The sequence below is a fragment of the Ovis canadensis genome, chromosome 18 (assembly GCF_042477335.2).
Source record: "Ovis canadensis isolate MfBH-ARS-UI-01 breed Bighorn chromosome 18, ARS-UI_OviCan_v2, whole genome shotgun sequence".
Classification (NCBI taxonomy): domain Eukaryota; kingdom Metazoa; phylum Chordata; class Mammalia; order Artiodactyla; family Bovidae; genus Ovis; species Ovis canadensis.
In genome coordinates, this window is record NC_091262.1 from 83009086 (window position 1) to 83032544 (window position 23459).

General features: G+C 70.1%; 1 protein-coding gene across 4 annotated transcripts; it reads right to left on the reverse strand.

The window, feature by feature from the left end:
• Positions 1 to 1533: 1533 nt before the first annotated feature.
• On the reverse strand, positions 1534 to 22534 carry JAG2 (jagged canonical Notch ligand 2). Of its 4 annotated transcripts, XM_069560237.1 has the most exons (26): positions 22446 to 22534; positions 21925 to 22275; positions 15327 to 15384; positions 13592 to 13843; positions 13303 to 13363; positions 10277 to 10407; positions 10081 to 10200; positions 9850 to 9963; positions 9531 to 9644; positions 9305 to 9418; positions 9178 to 9224; positions 8926 to 9096; positions 7936 to 8086; positions 7372 to 7524; positions 7185 to 7298; positions 6766 to 6879; positions 6543 to 6656; positions 6316 to 6432; positions 5857 to 5884; positions 5662 to 5747; positions 5174 to 5287; positions 4966 to 5081; positions 4442 to 4690; positions 3832 to 3963; positions 3010 to 3166; positions 1534 to 2774 (listed from the first exon to the last, which is right to left on the reverse strand). In XM_069560237.1, exons 1-26 carry the CDS (start codon positions 22509 to 22511, stop codon positions 2299 to 2301), a joined length of 3720 nt encoding a protein of 1239 aa, XP_069416338.1. In that variant the 5' UTR covers positions 22512 to 22534; the 3' UTR covers positions 1534 to 2298. The 4 variants fall into 4 exon arrangements, with proteins under 4 accessions (XP_069416338.1, XP_069416339.1, XP_069416340.1 ...); XM_069560238.1 differs by lacking the exon at positions 9305 to 9418; XM_069560239.1 differs by lacking the exons at positions 15327 to 15384; positions 21925 to 22275; positions 22446 to 22534 and adding an exon at positions 14701 to 15001.
• Positions 22535 to 23459: the final 925 nt, after the last annotated feature.

Here is a 23459-nt window from a genome sequence, read left to right on the forward strand (position 1 = left end):
TCTGAGCTTCCTGACTGCGTGGCAGACCCCCTAACCGCCCACCCAGGAGAGGACTGGGTGCTGGGGAGGCAGGCAGAGGGGCCTGGCGAGCAGAGGGTGGGACCGGCAGGGCGAGGGTCACCCGGGGGCACCGGGGCTGTGCCACCCAGGCTGCCCTTCGCAGCCCAACCAGGAGCGGCAGAGGCCGCGGTGCAGGTGGAATGAGCCCCACCGTCCAGGAGGGGCTGCCTGTGTGGCTGGCGGGGTGAGCTGGGCCTGGAGAGGCACGTGGACAGGCCTGTCCATACCTGGCTGGGCACCGGGCCCCCCCGGGCCAGGCCTGAGTGGGGAAGGGGGCTGGTGGCAGGCGGGCGGGGTGGGTAGGCTACACACACGTACACACGGGGGCGTGCAGTCTCCCCCAAGCCAGCAGGGTCCTGTAAGCTCCCCTCAGACCCCTTAAGGTCACGGGGTCCCCCCAAGAATGTGGGGGCCCACTGGCACTGCCCATGGCCACGTCCTGATTGCCAGGAGGGGCCCGGCCCTCCCCGCCACTGGCTCCACTCTGCACACCCACCTCCAGGGGACACCCTCCTGGTGTCCGACCACCAGCCCTGCCTCGCCAGTCACGTGGGCCTCACGCCACCCTGCCCTTCAGTCTAGGTGCTTCGGGAGCGTTCTCCCCCGACCTCTTCACAGCACAAGAGGCTTCTCCTCCGACCTCTTCTTTCTTCGGCAGCGTCAGAGTGGCGTTCGGTTCTCAGTTTGGAAGCGGCACTTTGTCATTTCTAGAAACTCTTTTCTTTTCAAATCTGCTCAGCAGTGCGAGCGGTCTTGCTCAAGCACACCCAGCAAACAGGCTTTGCACTCGGGGTCCGGGCGTCTGAGGGGAGCCTGCAGCCAGCCAAGCCAGACAGCTCTGCTCCAGGGGCTGGGGTGCCCCGTGGGCCAGGGTCTGGACTGCGGTCTGTCCACCAGCTTGGGCAATCACTCACAAGGAGTAGAGCGCTCCAGGACAAAAGGCGCTGGCATGGTTTCTCCCAGGAACCTGGAGTCCTGAGTTACATAAACACAGCGGAAAAGGGGCCTGGAAGCTGGTGATCATTCTGGTGGCACGAGTGCTCCGCGAGCGTGAGCTGGCGTAAACCCTGACCCAGTGAGCAGCCTCACCGACAGGCACGGAGCCAGCCCAGCCCACCACCCCGAGGCCCCCGGGCTGAGGCTCGATTTGCCCAGCCTTCGGAGCCAGGAGCCACGCATGGCCTCGGCCTTGGGCTGTCAAGCTTTGACCTCATTCCTTGAAATCCTGACAGCGCTTCATTGCTGAGCGACTTGGCACCATTGACAACGCTCTTTCCACGTGTTCTCAGCTCAGACCAGAGGCAAAGCGCCTCCGTCGCCCCATTTCCAACAAGGCGTCTGTCAATGGCGGACACCCGTGTGTTCACAGACATGGGGGACCCGAGGGGCCTGCACCCTGCCCCCTGCTTCCCAGCCCCCATCCCACTCTGCATAACAAAGGAACAGCACCTGAAGAACAAGGGAGGCCAAAACTTTTAAGTTATTCAATCAAATATACAGAGTGATTCATTTAATATGTACATATGTACAGAAATGCACTTTCACGAGGAGGGGCGGCCAGGGCCGGCAGGTGGGCAGCAGCCAGGGGCCCGCAGCAGACGCTGACGGTCGCGAGGGAGAGTCTGTGAGAAGGCACTTGTCACAAGCGGCGGTACTGCCGCCGCCCCGGGGGACGGAGCAGTCAGGAAGGGCACTTCTGAAAGCACAGTTGAGAGATCTCTGGAGCGAGCGTCGTGGGCAGCGCAGGCGAGGACGGCGGGCTGGAGGGGTGGGTCTGCCTGCGGCCTCAGGCCATGCCGACCACCACGGGCCCCACTGGCGACCCCCAGCCCCACTGCCACCACAGGAGCCCCCGGCAGCGGCGGGCCACGCCGGACGCCGTGGGTCCCACCGGCTCTTTGGCCTGGAGCCACGGCGAACCCAGATGAGGAATAAAGGAAGGTTCTGTAAACAGCGCGCCACCTCGGGGACAAACGTCCAAGGACCTGGGGAGGACACGCCCCCTTGCTGTCTCCTGCCACACACGCGTGTGCGGCCCACGGGAACGTTACAAAAATAGCAGCTCTCCAAGAATTCGCCGCTGTTTTCCGCCTGACAGTTACCGAATAATTTATACAAGGCTACAGAAACGTAGAAAATAAACATTTGTTTTTTTGCTTTTGGTGTTTTTTCTTTTTTACACAAAATAAACTATGCGCGTGGCCTCGGCCTCCTGTGGCCCCGAGGGCAGCCTGGCGCCTACTCCCGGCCGGCGCGGCGGGCAGCGCTGGCGCCCCCAAGCGTGCGGTTGTCCACCTTGGGGCCTGAGGCCCAGCGGGCCGGCCGCCCGGGTGAACGGCCGGGGTCTTTGGTGAACTTGTGTGCAAGGAACTTCTCGGCCTCGGGGGACTCGTCCTCCCCGCGGCCCGGCTCCTCGTCCTCCTCGTCCTCCCCGCCGCCTGCTGGCCCGGGCAGCGCCTCGCCCACCCTGCGCGGGGGCGGCGTGAAGTTTTTGCAGGGGAACAGCGTGTCCTTGGGGCCGCTGGGGCCGCCCGGCCGCTCGATGGGATTGCGAATGGGGTTGAGCGGGGCCCACTGGTTGTTGGGGCCCTCCTCCCGCGGCAGCCGGCTCCTCTCTCGCTCTTTCCTCCGCTTGCGCGTCCACCACACGCAGACGACCACGCACGCCAGACACAGCACGCTGAACACGCCGCACAGCACTGTCGCCAGCAGCCCTGGGGCGGAGGCACCCAGACGTCAGAGGGCCAGACGCCCGGTCCTTCGGCTCGTGGGGATGGGCAGGGCCCCAGGATCGGGGCTGGGAGGTGGGGTCGGCTGGGAAACCTTTGCTGGCGGGTACAGAGGAGCTGCCGCGTCCCCTGGGCAGGCAGAGGCCACAGCCCTGCCCTCCGAGCCCAAAGGAACCCACCCACTCTCCCTGGGCCCAAGCGGCGCTCCCCTCCCGCTCACCTGTGGAGGACCTGCCCACAACGACCGTCTCCACCTTGACCTCGGTGACGGCCAGCAGCAGCGAGCTGTTCCCCCGCTGCGTGATAGCGGTCACGATGGCGTGCGCCGCGCTCTGGATCAGGCTGCTGTCCGGCACGTCTCGGGCTGGGCTGAAGGACTGTGGCAGAGAACAGCGCTGAGGGGCCGCCTGCGCACTCAGCTGGGCAGTGGGGGGCCTGAGACCCCCTCCACTGCGGCAGCAGCTGGGACAGCGGCCCAGCCCTGCGTGCAGCCCCAGGGAGCGTGACACTCCCGCCCCGGCTGGCCTGTCTGGGCAGTGGGGAGGAGGGGCGGAGACCCCGTGAGCCCACAGCACGGCCATCTTGGAGCAGCGTCAGGGGCTGGGGGCCTGGGGCCGGCTCACTGGAGGAGGCCTCTGGCAGAGGCTGGGGGTGCCCTACACTGGGCAGGCTGTGGGGAGGTGGCCGTGGCCTGGTCTGCACTCCCACAGACCCCGCTGGCACCTCGGCCCTTCAGGTGGGTCCCAGCCCCAGCCAGCCACGCCCAGAGTCCTGAGGGGGCCACAAACCCGCAGCTGCCCTGATGCTGGCCCAACTCACCTCCACCAGGCAGCCCCTTCCACGCCAACACCAGCACCCAGAGAAACCACCCTGCCCATCCCCCTTCCCTCCTTGCGCATCCCGATACACAGCCTCGCCCGACCTCCGAGGTGCCGACTCACACCCCACCTAGGAGCACGTTCACAGTGGGACCCGGAGCAGGGGGGTGGGGGGGTGGTGGGCGGGTGCGGAACAAAGGTGGCCGCCTGCCGGCCGCACTCACCAAGGCCACCTCCACTGCGCTGGCCTCCGAGGGTGGCCGGTCGCAGAGCAGGACCAGCAGGCGGTCCCGGGCTGCAGCCCTCGTGGCCGGCAGAGCACGGATGCCAGAGCAGACGGCGCCCACGGTGGTACCCTGCCGGGCAGGTGGCACGTGAACATTGGGCAGCGACCGTGGCCCCAAGGGGGTCCACCCTGCAGCGTGCAGCGGGACGCCCTGACAGCCTGTCTGGGGGAGCAAGGGTCCCAGCTGCCCACGGCGGCCCTCAGCCCCACCCAGAGCCCAGACGAGCCTCCGTGCCCAGGGCCGGCATTGAGAGCAGAGGGCCTTACGGGCAGAGACGAGGGTGGGGTGAGAATGCCCGTGGAGATGCGGGCTGGCCCCAGCCTCCTGGGAAGGCCGCCTGCAGCCAGGCCCCAGGAACAACTGGGCATCTCAGCCCGGGCCGGCCCCTCCCGGCTGCCCCCAAGCCCAACGCTCCATCTCATCCAACCACACGCAGGCATGGGGCTGGGCAGCCAGCAGGGGTCTCGAGCCGTCTGAGCGGCCACAGGAAGGAGGCCAGCAGTCAGGGCTTTGCTCGCCAGTGGTGTCCAGGGGGCGGGCGGCTCACCTGGGGCACCTGATCGCGGTTGAAGCGCAGGGTGAGGCGGGCACAGTTGTTGTCCAGGTGGCCGGAGCGCGGCTGGCATGGGGTGCTGGGTAGCACAGGCTCCTCCGCACTACATGCCCCCCAAGCCGCGCAGGGTGGCCGCAAGCACTGGCCCGGGGCCTTCTCCAGGCACTGCTGCCCTGGAGGGCACTGGGTGCTCAGGGCATCCGGCCGGCCAGCCAGCAGGCAGGGCTTCTGGCCGCACCACACCTGGGGGCACGTGGACAGGACCCGCAGACAGAGCCGGACGGCAACACGCAGGGAGAAACACACCGTCGGTCACGAGTCTGCGGGTAGAGCACCCCCTGCCTCCCAGGGCAGCCCACGTCTTCCGGGGCAGGCTTGCCTGTCCCCCTCCCCCCGCATCCTCCTGGGGTGAGCAACAGGGTCAGGGGTGAATGACGGGGACTGCAGGCCTGGGGCACAGAGGCATCAGACCCGGCAGGGCGGTGGGGGCGCGCAGGGCTGGCGGACAGACCCCACACCTTGCTGCAGTCCCGGTGGCCGTCCAGGCAGCGGCAGCTGTTGCAGTCCTCCACCCACGAGCTCCCGTGAGGGAAGGGCACGCCCTGCGACCAGCAGGACCTCCCAAACACGATCACTGTGGGCGGGAGAGGTGGGGCACCATGGAGAGCAGGCTCCCCCGGACCCACCAGCCCGGGCGTGACCTTGCCGGTGGCGTCCCCCACCTACCCTCCTGGCACCGCAGGCCGGATCGGCCGGGTGGGCAGCTGCAGCGGTAGCCATTGATTTCATCCACGCACGTGGCCCCGTAGGCACAGGGTGAGGACTGGCACTCATCAATGTCTGCGGGAGAGGGGCCGGGCGCAGCGTCAGCGAGGCGGCAGCTCGGGCAGCAGGGCCCGCACGGGAAGAGCAGCCCCAGCCAGCCTGGGCCTCAGGGGGCCCCGTGGGGCCGCTGAGCTGGGCCTGAGACCATCGGCACTGCCACCATCTGCCTCTGGGAGCCAACGGCCAAGCCCACCTGGGTCCGCCCCCGGCAGGGCGCCCCCAGCCACTGCTGGCAGGAAGCAAACAGCAGGACCGAGGCTCCGACCGAGCAGGGACGCAGCTGTGGCCACACTGCACCCTGAGGTCCGCGGACGCACACGGCCCTGAGAGCTCTCGACACGGGGGCCGCGCAGCCCCGCCCACCCGGGGTGGGGACCCCAGCCCCTCACTGATGCGACAGTCGGGGCCCGCAAAGCCAGGCGCACACTCGCAGCGGAACCAGTTGACACCGTCCACGCAGATGCCACCGTTGTAGCTGCAGAGAAGGCAAGGGTCAGGGGGCCCGGGGCAGGCCAGCCCGTCAGCTGGCCCACCACTGGGGGTCAGGGGGGCCCAGGGCAGGCCAGCCCACCGCCACCACTCACCAGGGCAGGGGGTTGCAGTCGTTGGTATCTGCATTTGAGGAGAGAGAGGATGGTGAGCCCAGCACTCCCTACCCGGGCACCCTCCGAGCCAGGTTGGGGGCACCCCAGGTGCACGGGGAGGGCAGGTGGACACCGTGCTGTCTATACCAGCCCACCACGCCCAGGCTGGAACCTGTGGGGCCAGGGCGGTTCTGGGAGGACAGCCTGTCGTGGAGGCCCGCACGGAAGGTAGGCTGTGTGAACAGGACAGTGGCTGGGGGGAGACGAGCAAGGGCCAGCACCGGAGGGGGGAAGCTCGGGAGAGTCAGAGGGGTTCAATCAGGCTTCCGTGGCCAAGCGCAAGGAGTGGGTCGATGGGGCAGAGTTGGGGGGGCAGGACCAGGAAGCAGGGGACAGGGTGGGCCCAAACCAGCCCACGACCACAGCCGCCCCCTGGTGCCCCCCGCCCCCGGAGCTCACTGTGGGTGCAGGTGCGGCCCTCCCAGCCATCCCGGCAGATGCAGGAGAAGGAGTCTCCGCTGCCCACACAGGTGCCCCCGTTCACGCAGGGGTTGGGAAGGCAGCTGCTGTTTTTGGCTGCAGAGGAGTCAGAGGAGGAGAGCAGAAACAGAAGGGAGGGCTCTCAGCGGCGCCAGGCAGGCCCGGGGTCCCCACCCCAGGCCTCGACCCAGACGGGGCCTCCTCACCAACAGTGCAGGTGCTGCCCTTCCAGCCTGGGGGGCAGGCACAGCGGAAGGCGTCCCCGCTGTCGTAGCACGTGCCGCCGTTGCTGCAGGTGTAGGCGTCACACTGGAACTCCCCTGCAGGCACACGGCCACTCAGAGGGTGCCCGGAGCAGCGGGCGGCGCCCGGCAGGCAGTGCAGCCCCCAGTGCAGCCCCCACAGTGGCAGGGCGTGGTGGGCACTCACGCGAGTGGCAGGTCTTGCCCTTCCAGCCGTCGTCGCACACGCAGTAGAAGTCGTTGACCAGGTCGAAGCAGCGACCGCGGCTGTGGCAGGGATCGGGGAGGCAGTCGTTGGGATCTGGAGGCGAGGACGCCGGTCAGCGGGGGGTCCCCGGCGTTCAGGGAGGGCTGCCCGGAGGAGGAGGCACCGGGGTGGGCCAGGGAGCGACAGAGGAGCAGGGAGGGAGCATGTGTACCCCTCTGCCCAACCCCTACGTGCCGCATCCCAGTCAGCGGCTCAACACGTTGAGCCAGGCGGGCGTGGGGCGGGGTGCAGCGTTGGGGGGATTGCAGCGTGGTGCGGCACGGGCGCGGGGCGTGGCGCGCTCAGCCCCGGGAGTCACAGGCCCTACAGCCGAGGGCGGGGCAGCGTGGCCCACTCACTGGTGTCACAGAGCTCGCCCTCCCAGCCGCTGGGGCAGAAGCAGCGGAAGGCGTCCACCTCGTCGATGCAGGTGCCCCCGTTGCGGCACGGCTGGCCCAGGCAGTCGTCAATGTCTGCGGAAGGCGAGCATGAGCTGGGGCCCCGGGCGGCCCGGCCCCCTCCCGGCCCTGGGCCACGGCCACTTACTCTCGTGGCAGTACGTGCCCGTGAAGCCGCTGTCGCAGACACAGGAGAAGTTGCCCCCGGGCTGGCTGATGCAGTGTCCGTGGGGGCCGCACACGCCAGAGGGGCCCATTCCAGCCACCCTGGTCCCTGTCTCGAACCCGCAGCCATCGACCACTGCCACAGAGACAAAAGGGGTCAGCCGTACCCCTGCAGGACACGGCCACCACTCGCCGCAACCCCACTCCTTCAAGCCCAGCCCACACTGCACCCACCCCTCTAGGCCCCGCCCCTGCTGCATACATGCCTGCAGGCCCCGCCCACCGCACCCACCCTTGCAGGCCCCACCCACAATGCACTGATCTCTGCAGGCCCCGCCCACAACCCATCACCCAGGAGGCCCCACCCACTGCACCCACCCCTGTAGGCCCCGCCCACAATGCACTCATCTCTGCAGGCCCCGCCCACAACCCATCACCCAGGAGGCCCCACCCACTGCACCCACCCCTGCAGGCCCCGCCCACAGTGCACTCATCTCTACAGGCCCCACCCACCGCACCCACTCCAGGCCCTGCCCACCGCACCCACCCTTGCAGGCCCCTCCAGGACAGGGCGCCCGGGGTTCGGAGCAATTCTTGCCGCCCATGTCGTCCGGGCAGGCGCAGTAGTAGTCTCCCTCCAGGTTGTAGCACCGGGCCCCGTTCTGGCAGGGGCTTGGCTCGCAGAAGTCGATGTCCACCTGTGGGTTGGGGGCAGCCGTGAGGGTGCTGCTGGCACCAGACGACGGGCCAGGGCTCACGTCCCCATGCGCAGCCCCCACGAGCGGTCCCTGTGACCCAGGCCCCACTCAGACTAGACAGCCAGGCCTCTGCAGCCAAAGCCTGGAGGACGGCCCAGCTCAGCCGTCCGGACCCCCGGCTGGACGGAAACACCTGGGTGGGCCAGGCCCCGCCCCCGGCCCCGCCCCGGGGCAGCCCTCTTCCGAGCCTCCCAGGGCAGCATCCGGCCTTCGCCCCTCCCACTAGCAGGAAGGCCGGCTCCCGGCCACCCCTCCAGCCTCCAACGCTGCCCTGAGCCCCAGCTGTGAGTCCTTCTGAAGAACCACCCCAGGCTGCGGGGCAGAAGACAGGATCTGGTGCTCACACCCCGCAGCTCACTCCTCTCCCGGGTAAAGACAAAGCAGGTCAGCGGGGGTGGAAGCGTGAGCCTCTCCTTGTCAGGCCCGAGAGTGACACCCCCAGCCCACCCCGAGGCCCCTCTTTCAGGGGCCCGCAGATTCCACCCCATCAAGGCCCCCACCCTGCATCCACAGTGAGAATTAGCCAAGGCACAGGGTAGCCAGCGGACCTGCCAGGCCTCTGGGCCACCCCACCAGGAGGGGCTGGTCCTGACAAGCCAGGACTCTGCGTGTCTCCCCGAGACCTGCCCAGCCAGGACTCTGGGGCCAGGGTCTCTGTCTAGTATTGAGCCTGGGACACACTGCAGGGCCAATCCCCACCGTGGCCTCTGCTGGCCACTCGACGGGCCACCCGTGGCAGCCGCTGGGGCCGAGGGGCGGGCAGCACACGTGGGCCTCACCTCGCAGAGCGGCCCTGAGAAGCCCTGAGGGCAGTGACAGCGGAAGCCGTCAACCAGGTCCTCGCAGAGGCCGCCGTGGCAGGGGCTGCTGGCACACGCGTCCAGCTGGTGCTCGCAGTGCCGGCCCCCGAAGCCCCGAGGACACGCGCACTGGTAGCCATTCACCAGGTCCTGGGGGAGGGCAGGGCGTGGCGTGAGCCCTCAGGCACCTGCAGCCCCACGCCTGCCGCCCCCGAAGTGTGCAGCCCTCACCTTGCAGGTGCCGCCGTGCTGACACTGCCCCCGGCAGTCGTTGGCGTCTGCGGGCAGAGGCGCAGGTCACAGCGGGCCCTCCCCGTCCCCCAGCCCTGCCCCCTGTGGCCCGCCCACCCATACTGACTGATGTGGCAGTTGGCGCCCTTCCAGCCCGGGAGGCAATCACAGTAATAGCCACCAATCAGGTTTTTGCAAGAAAAAGCATTAAGGCACGGCTTCCCTTCACACTCATTGGCGTCTGTGAACGAGACAAGGGGGGCGATGGGCCCGCAGCCCTAGCAGCACACACAGCAGCCGCCACAAGCACAGCACACAGCCACGCACACACGCCCCGGCCGCGGGACCCTTACCCAGCTGGCAGGTGGCCCCCACCCACTGCTCCGGGCACACGCACTCAAAGCCGTCCACCTGGTCCACGCACGTGCCCCCCGCCGCACACGGGTTGGAGGCACACTCGTCGATGTCTGCGGAGAGTCCAGGGGGAGGAGCAGGGGTGATCGCAGGGTGGAGGAGGGGGCAGCTGGCCTTCAGGAAGGAGTGTGAGCACCCGGGGTCTTCCCCTCGCTCCTCCCCAACCCCAGCCCCACAGGGATAGGCCGCCTCGCCCCCACCCTCCAGAGCCCCGGAATGCAGTCTGGGGTCCCCAGAAGCCCTGGAACAGGCTCTCACCCAGCGCACAGGTGGGCCCGCTCCAGCCCGACGGGCAGTGGCACTCGAAGCCCGAGGGTGCCTCGTGGCAGGAGCCCCCATTGGCACACGGGTTGGAGGCGCAGGCGTGCTCGGCTGCGTGGGGAACCAGAGGTGGGTGTGGCGGCCAGGCCCCACCTTCTACAGGGCTCCCCGCTCCGGCCCCCGCTGCACTCCGGCCAGAGGAGTCCAGCCGTGGCCGCCCCGACGTACCCCGCTCACAATTCTTGCCCGAGTAGCCGTCAGGGCAGGCGCAGCGGTACTGGTCAGGCTCCGCGTTGATGCACGTGCCCCCGTTGATGCAGGGGCGGTGGCTGCCGCAGTAGTTTAGGTCTAGGGGCGGACAGGGCGCTCAGGGCACAGGCCGCAGCCCTCGTGCCCCCCCGCGCGGCAGGCCCCGCCGGCGCACCTTTGTTGCACAGCAGGCCGCCCCAGTTGGTCTCACAGGTGCACTGCCAGGGTTCCACGCAGCTGCCGTGCACACAGCCGGGGTACGGGACGCACTCGTCACAGAACCTGCCCTGCCAGCCATAGCTGCACCTGGGGGAGGCAGACGGCCGGGAGGCCCCGCGTGTGACCGCAGGCCCCGCGCGCGGGGACCACGCCCAGGGTGGCGTGGGGGCACGGCGCAGCGCCACGTGGGCCCCTGGGGCCAGCGGCCACAGCCTTTGAAGCGGCGCAGCCCCACCCGCATGTCACGGGCAGTCCTGGCCGCTGGCTGCGCACGGCCGGCCGCAGCTGTCCAGTCACTCCTCCTGGAGCTATTTTGGGACACAGCCGGAGCGGGGCCCCCAGAGAAGGCGCCAGGCAAGGAAGGCTCTGCTGGGACCCCGGGAATGAGAGGGCCAGGTGCTTCCAGGGCCGGCAGGCCAGCGGGCACACGCCTTCTGCTGCCAAGAACCCTGGGCACAGCCTGCGACCTCGCCTGTGACTCAGAGGCGGCCTCTCTCTCCACAAGGCCCCAGCAGGGGCGCATCTCACAGACGGGGACGCTGAGGCCCGTGGGCTGTCCCAGGCCAGCCCTGTGAGAGGCCAGATCCAGGGCACTTCCTGACCCGGGAGGAATCACCGGCTCCCTGGCCTCGAGAGACCTCTGGGCTCTCAGGCCGTGACCCCAGGAGTCAGCCCTGCCCGTGCTGTGGGCCAGCATCCTCTCTGGGAAGTCCTTCAGGAGGAGGCGCAGAGGGGCGCCCCAGCCATCAGCACCACCCCCTTGAGAGCCCAGAGCCCCAAGGAGAGGGGCCAGCGCCCTGTGCTCAGTGCCCCGGGGCCCACCCGGACGGGACCCCCAAGGGGAACCCCCCTAGCACTCAAGGGTCCTGTAGGACGCGGTGACGTCCACACCACCACCCGTCATGTGGATTTATTTTTGTAAAAGGGAAGAGGCACGGCCCTTCCTGGGCTGCCCTCGACCCCCCGGCACCCAGAAGGGATGCTGGTGGTGCAGGCCAGGGAACCGAGGCTGCTGAGAGGGGCTCGGCTGGCCAGACGCACGCGCAGGGCAGGGGCGCCAGCCCGGGCCCCACACACCCACCCGGGGCCCCCTCCAGGTGAGAGGGGTCCCCGGGGCGTGCTCTCAGCCCTGGGTGGGGCCAACTCTCCAGGCCCCGACAGCCCCGGCTTTCCTGGCCTGTGGCTCCAGCAGCTCAGGGAGGAGGCGGCAGGAAGGCACGGCCATCTCCGCGGCATCCGGTGGGGGTTGGCCTGAAACCTGAGCCCAGGGCCACCAGCAGCAGCTGGGCCTCACCCACGGGGCCAGAGGGAGGCGAGCGGGGCTCACCTAGGGCCCTGTCCGGGGAGCCCTGTGCCCCCCACCGCCTTCCTGCAGGGCCCACGTGGGCAGTGGAGCGCCAGCCTCCCCCCTGCCTGCCCCAGTCACTGGCCACCCGGGGCCAACGGCTCACCCCCAAGAGCGTGGTGCCTAGGGCTGGGCCGGGCCCCAGCCCTGCCGTGCTCACAACCCAGCAGGGACGGGTCTGCTGGACTCTGGGGCTCACGCCCGGGTCAGAGGGCAGGGCTGCAGGAGAGGCCTGCCCCAGGCAGACAGCAGCCATGCATCCCGTCTCCCACACGGAGGGTGCTCCTGGGGTGCCTGCTCCTCAAGACGGGAGCCCACTGTGGGCTAGGCCCCCGGGCACCTCTCAGCCCCGCTGCTCTGAGACTGCCATTCAGCTCAAACCTGACAGATGGAGTGGGTGAAGGCTAGACACACCACCCCCAACGCCGGGTCCCCAGGCAACCTGCCCGCTTCCCTGCCCAGGACTGGAGGATTCGCTCCACTTACCCCTTCCCAGGCCACAGGCACCGCAGGACGAGCAGAGGGTGCCCCCATCCTGGCTCCCAAACACTGCCCTCCCAGCCAGAGTCATCGGGGCAATTACCAAACTTCCCTGCCCAGCATCCTTATCGGAAAAACGCAGCAGAGGGGATCCTGATGAGTCAGACCCAAAGTGGAGAAGAGGCTTCTCTCACCCCCTGCTCCTCTGTCAACTGGCAGCCCCCCCCCGAAGGGCTTCACCCTCGAGGGCGTCCGCCTGGTCCCCGGGGCCCAGCTCCTAGGCCATCGGCAAGCACCTGGCACCCACCTGGCTCTCGCCTGTAGAGAGCCTCCTGGCCCCCCCCGACCCCTGCTGGCCCCCGCTCCTCCCCGCCCACCCCCTGACCCCACACAAGCCAGCGGCGACTCCACTGCCCCCTCAACCAAGGTCCGCTGCCCAGACCCCTGGCTCTGTGGTTCCCTCTGAACCCCTGCCGACCTGTCCGGGACCTGCTGCCCCTGCCAGCTCCTTGCTGCCCACTTGCAGCAGCAGGAGCCCGGACCGGCTCCCTCTGCCCCACCTGCCCCACCTGTACTCACGGGGCCCACGTGCATCTCTAGCCAGGCCTCCTCCCGCACAGCCGGGCAGGGCGGGCAGCACTCCCACGACAGCAGCTGCCCTCTCCCGCCCGCTGCGCCTAGGGCCGCCCCGTGTCAGTGGCTCCGGGTACCGAAGGCTCGGGGCGCTCGAGCCCCACTCTCCCACCCCAGGACGCCCGCGGGGGTGGCCCCCACACCCCCACCCGCACCGGACAGCAGCCTCTGCCCCCGGCCCATCCCTGCGGGGCCCCCTGGCTGCCCCCAGGCCCCCAGGCCTCCCCCGTCCCCCGCCTGTGAGCACCATCCTGCTCTGCCTGGGCCGTGCACTCCTGCCCCGGGGTGGCTCTCAGCCCAGACCAGCCCACCCGAGGGCGGTATGCAAAGCGGCCCTGCCCACCAACGCTGGCCCACACCCTGGGACACACTCAGGCTCCAAGGGCACGTGCGGCCTGCACCAACAGTGAGCGGCACACGAGCAGCGCCCGTTCCACTCACGTTGCCCGTGTGCAGCCAACTCTGTGCGGGAGCAAGTGTGCACACACTCAGGAGGCAAAGAGGAGCTGGCGCCGGGCACTCACCTGCACTCCCCGGGCACGGAGCACCCCCCGTGGAGCAGGTTGCATCCTTGTTTACACACAGCTGCGAACGGAGAGAGCAAAGAGGCCCCTGCAGCGGCCACACACCGCCCTGCGGCCGTGGCACAGGCTCTGGGGGCAGCCCCCCCCGTGCCCACGACACCCACACCAGGCCCTCCCAGGCCCCCACCCCCCGTGGGGCCCCACGCGTCCTCCATGATGCCCCCCCGGCCCTCCCGAGGCCTCCGCAGGGCCCCCAGCGCTCCTCAGCCCCGCGCCCTGCCCGGCTCACCCTCCTTGCACTCCTTGCCCATCCAGCCGTCCAGGCAGGCCTTGTTGCCGTACTGGTCGCAGGTGTAGTGGCCGAAGAAGTCGTCGCGCGGCCGGCAGAACTTGGTGCAGGCGGCGCTGTAGTAGTTCTCGGCGCAGCGCACGCGGACCTTCAGCTCCAGCTGCGCCACGTGGCCGCTGAAGTGCAGGCTCTTCCAGCGGTCCTCGGGGTTGATCATGCCCGCGTGCGACACCCGATCGATCAGCAGCTCCTCTTGGAGGGGGAGCGGCAGTCAGCCGGCGTGGCCGCCGCCCCCAGAGGCACAGGGCAGAGGAGCCAGCTGGCCAGAGCCGGGACAGCAGGGCCTCGGCCGGCCCCGCAGGAAGCACAGGAACGGCGGGGGCGGGGGGGGGCCTCCCGCCTGCGCCCTGCAGCCAGCCTGTCCTGCCCCTCACAGCCCCACCCCGCCCTGGGCTCTGCACGCTTCTCACTGCTGCAGCCACGGCCGCCCCCGTCCCCGCAGGAGCTGCAGCAGTCACTGCGGCCGTGTCTCCAGACGAGCCTGCCTGGGCCCAAGACCACGGACCCGGCAACCCGAGGGCTGGGCCTCCCTCCAAGCCAAGCTGCCGCGTGGCCGGAGCTGGCAACCGCGGCCACGGGGTCTCCCAGCACACGTGTACTGGTTTAGGAGACAGGGCAATAAAAGGCTGAGGACCCTCACCCCGCAGCCGCAGGAACAGCCAAGCTCCTCCCAAGGGCCTCGCTCTCCTCTGGGGAACCTGCCGCACCGGGCAGCCTGGGCCCACGCCCACCCAGCTCCACTGACCGCTGCTCCCCGCCCGCCCCTCTGCTTTTCCGCAGCATCTCCACCGCTGGGACCCAGCTGCCCCCCTGACGCTGCCCAGACGCAGCGCGTCCAAACCGCGCTCCGGCCCGTGCCCACGATGGCCTCTCTGCCCCGAGGCCACCCGGTCAGCAGGCCCCGGGCCTCGACCTCTGGAGAGAGCAGAACCCTGCCCGCCCCACAGGCCGCCCCTGGTCCCAGCACCCCAACTGCGACACAAAGCTCCCCACCTGTCTCCACCCTGGCCCTGCAACCCACCCTCCACGCGGCAGGCTGAGCAACCCACCTCGGAGAAGAGCCGGTGTCCTCACGGGCCACGCAGCCTCCGCGAGCTGACCCTGGCCCGCTGACCTCATAGCAACTCCTCCCCTGCCCACAGGCCCTGGGCTGTTGGTACTGGCTGCTCCCTGTCGGCAGGGAGCCTCTGCCCACCACCACAGGCCCCGTGGACTCCGTGCAAGGCAGGCCGGCCGGCAGCTAGGCCTCCAGGGAGGCCCACCGAGCCCGTCACCAGGGCAGAGAGGGGCCACACAGCCAGAGAGAGCTCTCGGCGGTGACCCACCCCACTGAGCCATGGCTGGGCCCTAAAAGATCAGCCTTGGGTCTGGGTATCAGCAGGAGGCCACGGGAACGCCAGGGACGGCCAAGGTGCGGGCCCTCGGGGAAGACCCGGCCCCCCGTCAGAACACAGGCGAAGCGAGGGCAGCAGAAGCAAGTCCCGAGCACAGCAGAGCATCCTGGCGGCCAGGGCGAGAGGCGACCGCACAGAGGCCTGCAGGGCAGAGGCGGCTCCCTGCCCACCGTGTGCCTTCTGCCCCAGCAGGCAGAGGCCCAGGAGCCTGGCTATGCGCGTCCCCGTGAGGAGGGAGGCCCTGCAGGCAGCCCCCCGGGGACCCTCAGGGGCTGACTCACCATCCGGGGTGGTGTCGTTGTCCCAGTCCCAAGCCTCCACGATGAGGGTGAAAGAGCGCTGTGGACGTGGGGGGTGGGTCAGGCTCCTCCTCCCTCCCCAGCCAGCCCAGACCCGAGACGGCCCCCTGGAGCGGGGACGCTGCCCTTTCCAGGCTCAGGGGCCTGGACTCCCAGCTCCTGCAGCCCGCCGGCCAGCAGACTAGGTCAGAGGAGACACAGTGACCCGCACGGGGCAGCAGGCAGAGGGCGGGCAGCTGAGTGGCCTCAGCCTGAGGTCCCCGGGTGGGCTGGGGCCAGAGGGGGTCGTGTGGGAGCCCAGGGTCCTCCAAGCCTGCTGGGAGGGTCGATGCCCGTCACCAGGCCACAGGGGCGACCTGGCGGCCCAAGCACTAGAGCTGCCTGTGGGACACGGCAAGCTCACAGTGAAAGGGAACATCGCTCAGCCGTGTCCGACTCTTCGTGACCCCGTGGACTAGACAGTCCGTGGACGTCTCCAGGCCAGAATACTAGAATGAGTAGCCATTCCCTTCTTCAGGAGATCTTCCCAACCCAGGGATCGAACCCAGGTCTCCCACATTGCACGTGGATTCTTTACCAGCTGAGCCACCAGGGAAGCCCACAGTGAAGATCCAGGAAAAGTGGCCCCACTTCACAGATGGGGAAACTGAGGCCCAGGGGTGGCCTGAGGCAGCCTCAGCAGTGCTTGCTGCCCCCACCGTCTGGCCCTGTGCCCCAGGCAAAGGATGCGGCGAATCAGTGGTATCACCGAGCAGCCCAGGACCACCCTCTGCCCTCCCCAACCCCGCGAAGACCGCCAGGCATAGGCAGCGCCCCTCCCAACGCCCGCCCTGCCCAGGACTCCCTCACCTCCGTGGCTGCCCCTGCCCAGAGCTCCCCCACCCCAGCAGCTGCCTCCTAACACCTCACCCCCACCAGAGAAGACGGGCAGGAAAGAGGACGCCATCGTCCACCCTTCTAAACCCTGCCCCCATGGGGCCGACCCCAGGCTCTGAATCCCACCCCCGAGGGTCCCCGAAACCCCTGCCTCCCTGCTGTCAGCGCCCACTGCCAGGCCAGCAGGCCTGGCCCAGGCTGCCTGCCTCCTTCAAGGGTCCCCAGCAGCCACCGGGGCCTCCGCTCCCCCGTCCACAGGAGCCCCGAGGAGCCTCAGAGCTCTGTTGACGTCTCCCCCACTGCCCAGAGCCTTCCTGGGGCTGCCCACGGCTCCTGCGCTCCCCACAGACACCCAGCACACTCCCCGCCACGGAGACCTTGCACACGAGGCGCCCTCCCTCTGCCTGGAATGACCCCTCGGGCCAGCCTTCCCCAGGTCAGCCCACTCCTGGGTGCAGCTGGAGCACCCAGCTCCTCCCCAGTAAGCACTCACTTCACCCACCCACCCATCCTTCCATCCATCCACCCACCCACCTACCCACCCATCCATCCACCCACCCACCCATCCATCCATCCACCAACTATCCACCCATCCACCCATCCATCCATCCATCCACCAACTATCCACCCATCCACCGTCCATCCACTCACCCACTCATCCTTCCACCTTCCACCCATCCATCCACTATCCACCCACCCTCCCATCCACCCACCCAGCATGCTCCAGGCACAGGCTGCCTCTGGGGCCGTGGATGGGTGTGAAGCTGCTGTACTAAAGGTGTCAGGGCCAGCTTTGGGGAGGGTGCTCGGGAGGACGCGTCCCAGGCAGGGGGACCACAGGCAGGGCCTTCAGCTGGAAGAGCAGTGATGCGGGGAACAGGCCTCAGGGTCAGACTGCGGGGCGGCTGGGCCCTGTGCCAACTGTGGTGCCAGTGCTGTGCAGAGTGGGTAGCTGCCAGGTGGGTGTGAGTGAGGCCAGGGGCTCCTGGGGCTTCAGAGGGCATCCTGGCTGCACGGGCCATGAGGGAGAGCGTGGGAGGGGGCGGGGCAGGGCCCAGGGCTGGAGCCCCCGAAAGGCAGGCCGAGGAGCGCCCCGGTCCCAGGGTGCCCAGCCCACAGGGCGTGAGAGCCCACCTCCCGGCACCTGCGCTTCGGGAAGCAGGGAGCTGCTCCCGACTCCCAGGAAACCCCACGCCAGCCACCCAGGTAGGGTTACCGCCACCTTTGCCAGCACCCGGAGCTCCGGTTACCTGCCCCTGTGGGGACGTGCGCCCGCCCGCCCGCCTGCCCACCCACAGGGCCCCGCCGCCCGCCAGCTGGGCTCCTGCACCTGGGCGGCAGGGAGGCACCCGGGGAGAACCTGAGCTGGGGGGCAGGGCGCCGGGCCGGGCCTCCGCCTCCTCCCGGCTGGCCTCCAGGACTCAGTCTCCTCTCTGCAAAGAGCAGCCTTCCGTCCCAGGGCCAAGCCTCGTGGGCCACATGCCCGCCGGGCTATGTGGACCCAAGGCCCTACAGAACAGGAGGCCCCCTGGCCAGGCGCAGCTGGGTCGCCAGCCTGCCCAACTGTGAGAGGCCCCCGGCCTGCTGGCCTTCTTCCCTCTTTCAGGAAGCCCACCCAGACCTGCCTGAGCCAGAACCCCATCCCAACCGCGGCTCCTCCTGGCCCAGGAGGCAGCGCTGACTGCAGAGCCCGGGACCCCCAAGGCCAGGTCCCAGCCCACGGTCCGACCCCCGGAAAGGACAGCGGCCCAGCAGCCCCAGTGGTACAGGGCAAACACAGGGCTCAAGGCAGCCCGGCCCAGGGCACCCCAGGCCCAGGAGGCAGCGCTGACTGCAGAGCCCGGGTCCACGGCCCCACCTGCTTCTCTCCTGCAGACCCCGCATCCGAGCCCGGCCCCCCGTGGAGCAGAGCGGGATGCGGCGCAGGGAGCTCTCAGCTTCCTGAAACCCGAGCTCTTCAGAGGCCCAGGGCTCTGCCTCCACTGTCACCGCGGGGGAGTCGGGGGGGGGGGGGGGCACCTCCCCCCAAGCTGCTGGGCCCAGGGTGGGGCACGGCAGGAGGACTGGACCTCAGGCCTTCCCCACGGGAACCCGGACGCCCACGCTCCGCACCGGGGACCAGCCGGGCCGTGCCTGGGCGTGCCCAACCAGCCCACTGCAGCCAGCAGCCCACGGCCAGCCAGCACCTCATCACATGCACCGGGCGGGACCACTAAGTCGAAGATCAGATGGACCCCGGTCATACCAGGGTGTGTGACGGGGCCTGGGGCCGCAGACCCTGGCCCAGGCCTAAGGATTACAGCATTCGTCTCCACCAAGAAGCCCCTTGCTGGCCCAGGCTGCCCTCACCCAGACACGACCCCTGGGAGGGTCCCCGGAAGCCACAACCCCTCCAGAAGTCCCTGCCCAGACCCCCCAGTGACCTCCCCCTTGCCACGGTGGAGCTTCACTCTCAGCTCCACCCCCTCAAGGCCCAGGGACAAAGCCCTAGCCTGTCTCTGAGTGCCCACCGGCTGGCACTGCCCGTCTGGGGCCCCTCTTTGCCCAAGAGCCCCACCCTGTAGCCCCAGTACCAATGCCTGGGCCAAGACCCCTGACATCCGAGGCAGGTGAGCGGGACGCCTGGCTCCTGGCACAGGAGGGAAGGGAAGGTGAGCCCCCAAGTGCACAAAAGAGGCAGCAGGCCTAGGCACCGTGCAGGGAAGGGGCCGGACTACCTGCGCCCCACACCAGCCGCAGCTCCTCAGGGGCAGGGAGCAGCAGGAAGGTGCCATCCCACACTGTCAAGGATAGCCCCTGGGGGCAGACCCTGGCCCAGCTCACTGTGGAAGGGAGCTCAGGCTAGTGTGCGCATCCCACCAGGCCTTGCCCATGGACATGCAGGCCCTTGACTGGCCCAAGGTCCCCTCCTGACCCCTGAGCACAGCGCACGGGTCCTCAGTCCTCCTCGCACTCCAGCCTGGCCTTCCACAAGCCGCCACAGCCCACCCAGGCCAGCAGTCACCCCGCAGACCCACAATGTACACATCAGGATGGGGCCTTAGACCTGGGGGCCAGGTCCTGTGGTCTTGGAACCAGAATGTGAGCCAAGGAGGCAGGCATGGCCTCAGGCTGGGCAGCAGGCCCTCAGTCAGCGGGAGGCCCCCAGGGCCACGCTGTGCCTCCATTGGCCAGGCCCCCCAGGCTCCTGTGAACCCCCAGTAGCCACTGACACACCCAAGGAGGGCACACACACACGTGATCAAATATGGCCTCCACTCTGCTGGCTACGAGCCAGCAGCCAGGGCCAACCGGCGATCACCCATCTCCTGGGGACCAGTAGGACACGTGGGGGCATCCGTGGGGGGAGCAGGAAAGGAGGGGAAGCCCCACACCCAGACTGCCGGCACCTGCCGTCCCCTCCCCTCACCCAAGACCCTGGACACACCTCTGTCTAGAAAGCTGAGCCCAAGTCCAACCTGAAACCACACAGAGCGGACAACACGGGGGCTCCAGAGCCCATGCGGCCAGGTACGGGTGCAGAAGGTCACCCAGCCTTGCCTGGGGCACCGGGATAGAATGAGAAGGCAGTGGCGGGGGCCGGGGGGGGTCAGGACTGCCTGAGGGTCACTGGAAGGGCTAGAAAGCGTAGAGCCCAAACTAGGTCCCGGTCTGTCCTCTCCAAAGCCAGGGCCAGGTGCAGGCCGGCTCCCTACACTCCTGGACCCCCAGCCATTTCCAAGGCCCTGCTCACACAACCTGCTCCAGGGTCCTGGACAGAAGCCCCCTCGCCCCGCCCTCTCACGTGAAGCTCCTGAGGCAGGGCCCAGCCCCCTTCTGGGTCCCCAGGGCCGTAGTGGGCACCAAACTCCCGCCAGCTCACGGGATGGAGCTGGACTTGCAGGGGGCTGAGGCGGTGCAGCCACAGGGCCGCTGCCGGCCGAGCGGAAATACCAGGGCACTGGCATCACTACACGGGCTATGGGCCTGGCAGCCAGGCCACGCTATCCGTGGGGAGAGGGAGACAGGAGCGGCCCCCCAAACACACAGCTGCCCCACTGCCCCACCCTCACCACGGGCTGGGCCACCCACCCCTCCTGGGTGTGCCCAGCAAAGCGGAGGGCGGGGACCTAGCCCAGCACCTGCCCCCAGTCTGCAGGCCCCTGCCTGGGAGACCCGGGCCTGCCCCATCCCATTCCATGCCTGGCCGGCCGGTGGGACCAAGAGCGCAAGGGACACGCGTCGGCCCGCCACATTCCTGCAAGGCCTCCCTGCCCCCACGCCCACGGCTGCCAACTCGAGCAGAAAACACATCCTCAGGTAGCGATTTCGAACCGCGCTGGCCCGAGCCCAAGCGCAGATGACAGGCTGCGGGCCCTGCTCAGACCTGCCTGCCGCCCGCTGCGGGGGCGAAGGGGGCTGGGCTCATCCCAGCGCCCGGGGCCTCCCAGCCTGCCCCTGCCTCCCGCCTGTTCCACCCCAGGGACACACTCCCCACCTGCGGCCTGGGGGTCCAGGGAGACTGCAGAGGCCCCAGGTACGTGGGGGCAGGGCTGTGGCCAGGGGTCAGGAAGCAGGGGGAGGGGGTAGCAGGTGAGGCCTCCTGGCCCATGATATGGAGAAGGTGCCAGCACAGGGCTCAGAGCTGGGGGGACGGGGGTGGGGTGGGGGGCCAACCTCAGCCTGGCCTCAACACCCAGTCTCTTTCAGAACCAAGGCATCAGGTGGACACGTTCTTGTGGCCTCCCAGTGGCTGATCGAGCCAGAGGTCCTTGTTCAGAAGGACAGTCCCTCAGCCAGCTCGGCACCCTGCTGTGGGCACTGTCCACACGCAGACACACCCCAGCTACCCAGACCTGCCCTGCACCCTGAGACCCCACTTAGCAGAGGCCTCCCTCCTCCCTGCCCCCACCCAGTTCCCTGTACGCAGGACAAAGACCTGGGAGGCCAGGCTTCGGGCCACGTCGGGCAGCAGGCGGCCTGGCCTGCCGCAGCCTCCACCCACGGGGGCCCAGGACAGCCCACTGAGATGGACCGCATCCCTGCCAGCATTCCCAGGCCCATGGCTCCTGTCTGACAGGCGGACCTCAAGCTCCTTCTCCAGAAAGAACAAACAAAACCCAAAACGCAAGACAGGAAGGTGCTTAACAGACAATCACAGCACCAAGGCCCCTCGAGGCTGGCCCCCCGGGTCTGGACCAGCGGCAAAGGCTGCCACCAACCCACGAGGACGAGGTCCCTCGGCCCCCTGCCCGGGCAGCCCCCCACCCCCACCCATCCAGGAAACGGCAGGGCGGGCGCAGGCTGGCCGCGGGCCCGGGCGGCTCCGCCGGGGCCTGCCCCGGACCAGCCCCAGCACGCGCGGCGCACATGCCTGCGCGGCCTGCCTGGGCCCGAGGCGCCCGGCCGCGCCTCCGCACCCAGACAGACACGCGCAAGGCGACGCAGGCACACGCCGCGGGCCGCCCCGCACGCGGGCCGCGGCCACCCCGCGGCGCGGCGACCCCCCGCGCGCCCACGTGGCTGGGCGCGGACCCCGGGGCAGGCGCCCCCTGCCGGCCCCGCCCCGCCGGGCCCGGGCGCGCGCGGCTCGCCCGCGGAGCCGGGGCCGCAGGTGCCGGGGGGGTCGGGGGTGCCTGGAGACCCGGGGGCCGGGGGGCGGCGGGCAGGGCGGGGCCGGGGGCCGGGCGCCCGGAGAGGGCAGCGCGGGAGGAGCAGCACCTACCGGCCAGGCGAACTGGAACGGGATGACGACGAGCCCGGGATCCTGGTCGCCGCCGGCCCGAGCCCGCGCCCGCGCCCGGTCCCCAGCGGCGCCCGCCGGCGGCAGGTAGAAGGAGTTGCCGCCCAGCACGGGCGTGGCGCCGTGGCCGTAGCTGCAGGGCCCCGTGGGCGTCACCTTGGCCTGGTACTCCTTGAGGCACACGCGCACGTACGTGTCGCACTCGTCGTGGCCGCAGCCCCCCGCGCGCGTCGTCCGGCCGCCGCCGTCACAGCAGGCGCCGCTCAGCAGCTCCCCGTTGGCGTTCCGCAGCGCGCTCAGCTGCAGCTCGAAATAGCCCATGGGCCGCGCCGCCTAAAAATAAGGCGGAGGGACAGCGCGGGGAGGCGCGGGCCGGGGTCGCCCGCCGCGCGCCCCGCCCCCGCCCGCCGCGCCGCCCCGAAGGCTTCCGAACCGCGGCTCCCGTGGGCGATGCCGCCGGCCCCGAGGGCGGCGCGGGGCGCCCCGTCCGCGCCCCTGCTCACCTGCACGCAGAGCGCCAGCAGCAGCAGCAGCCGCCGGGGCAGGCGCCCCCGGCCCCGCGCCCGCATCGCCGCCGCGACCCCGCCCGCCGGCCCGCCGCCGCCGCCGCCCCTGCGCGCCGGGCCCCGGCCTCCCAGCGCCCGCGCGCCCGCCCGCCCTCCGAGCGCCGGCGGCAGCGGCAGCAGCAGAGGCGGCGGCGGCGGCGGCGGCGGCGGGCGGGGTAGAGGCGGCGCCGCGCGGGCGCGGGCGGCGGGCGCGCGGGGGCGGCGGGCGCGAAGGGGCGGCGGCGCTCGGGCTCGCAGGCGGCGGCGCTCGGGCCCGACCCGGCTCCCTCCCGGCGGCGGTGGCGGCGGCGGCAGCGGCGCTCCGGGCCTCGGCTCTGCGCGCCCGCGCTGCGCTCGCCCGCAGCCGACAAGTTCGGGCCGAGACTGACAGCTCGCTCGCCCATTCGTCACCCGCGCACCTGCATATGCATGAGGGGGCGGGGCCGCGCCACGGGGTGGGGCGGGGGGGCCCGGGGGCGCCCGGGATTTAAAGGCGGCGGAGGGCGCCTCCTGTCAGCGCTCCGGCCCGGCGCGCGCCTCGCCGGGCTCCCGGCGGCCGGGCGGCGGGGCCTCCGCTAGCGCCTCGGCCGGAGCCAGGAGAGCGGGACCCGGCGCCGCAACGCGGCCGCGCCTCGCCGGAGCCCCGCCGGGTCTCCGGAGCCAGGGGGTGGGGCGCCCCCTGAGGTCACCGCCACGGTCCCCTCCCACCGGTGCGCCGCCGCCGCCGCGCTCCTCGCGGTCCCAGGGGAGAGGCTGCCTCCTGCGCAAATCAGGGCTCTACCCTTCTTGGGGCGGGCGCGGCCCTACTACGCGCCCGCGGCCCCGGGAATGCCTCCCCGTCACTCCCGCCGCAGGGGGCGCTGCTCCCCTCGGACGCCCGCCCCACTGCCCGCAGGTCGGAAGCCACGGAACTAACGGTCTTCTGCGCGGCCCGTGTCCAGCTCTACTCTGGTGGCAGGGGTCGCCGGGCCG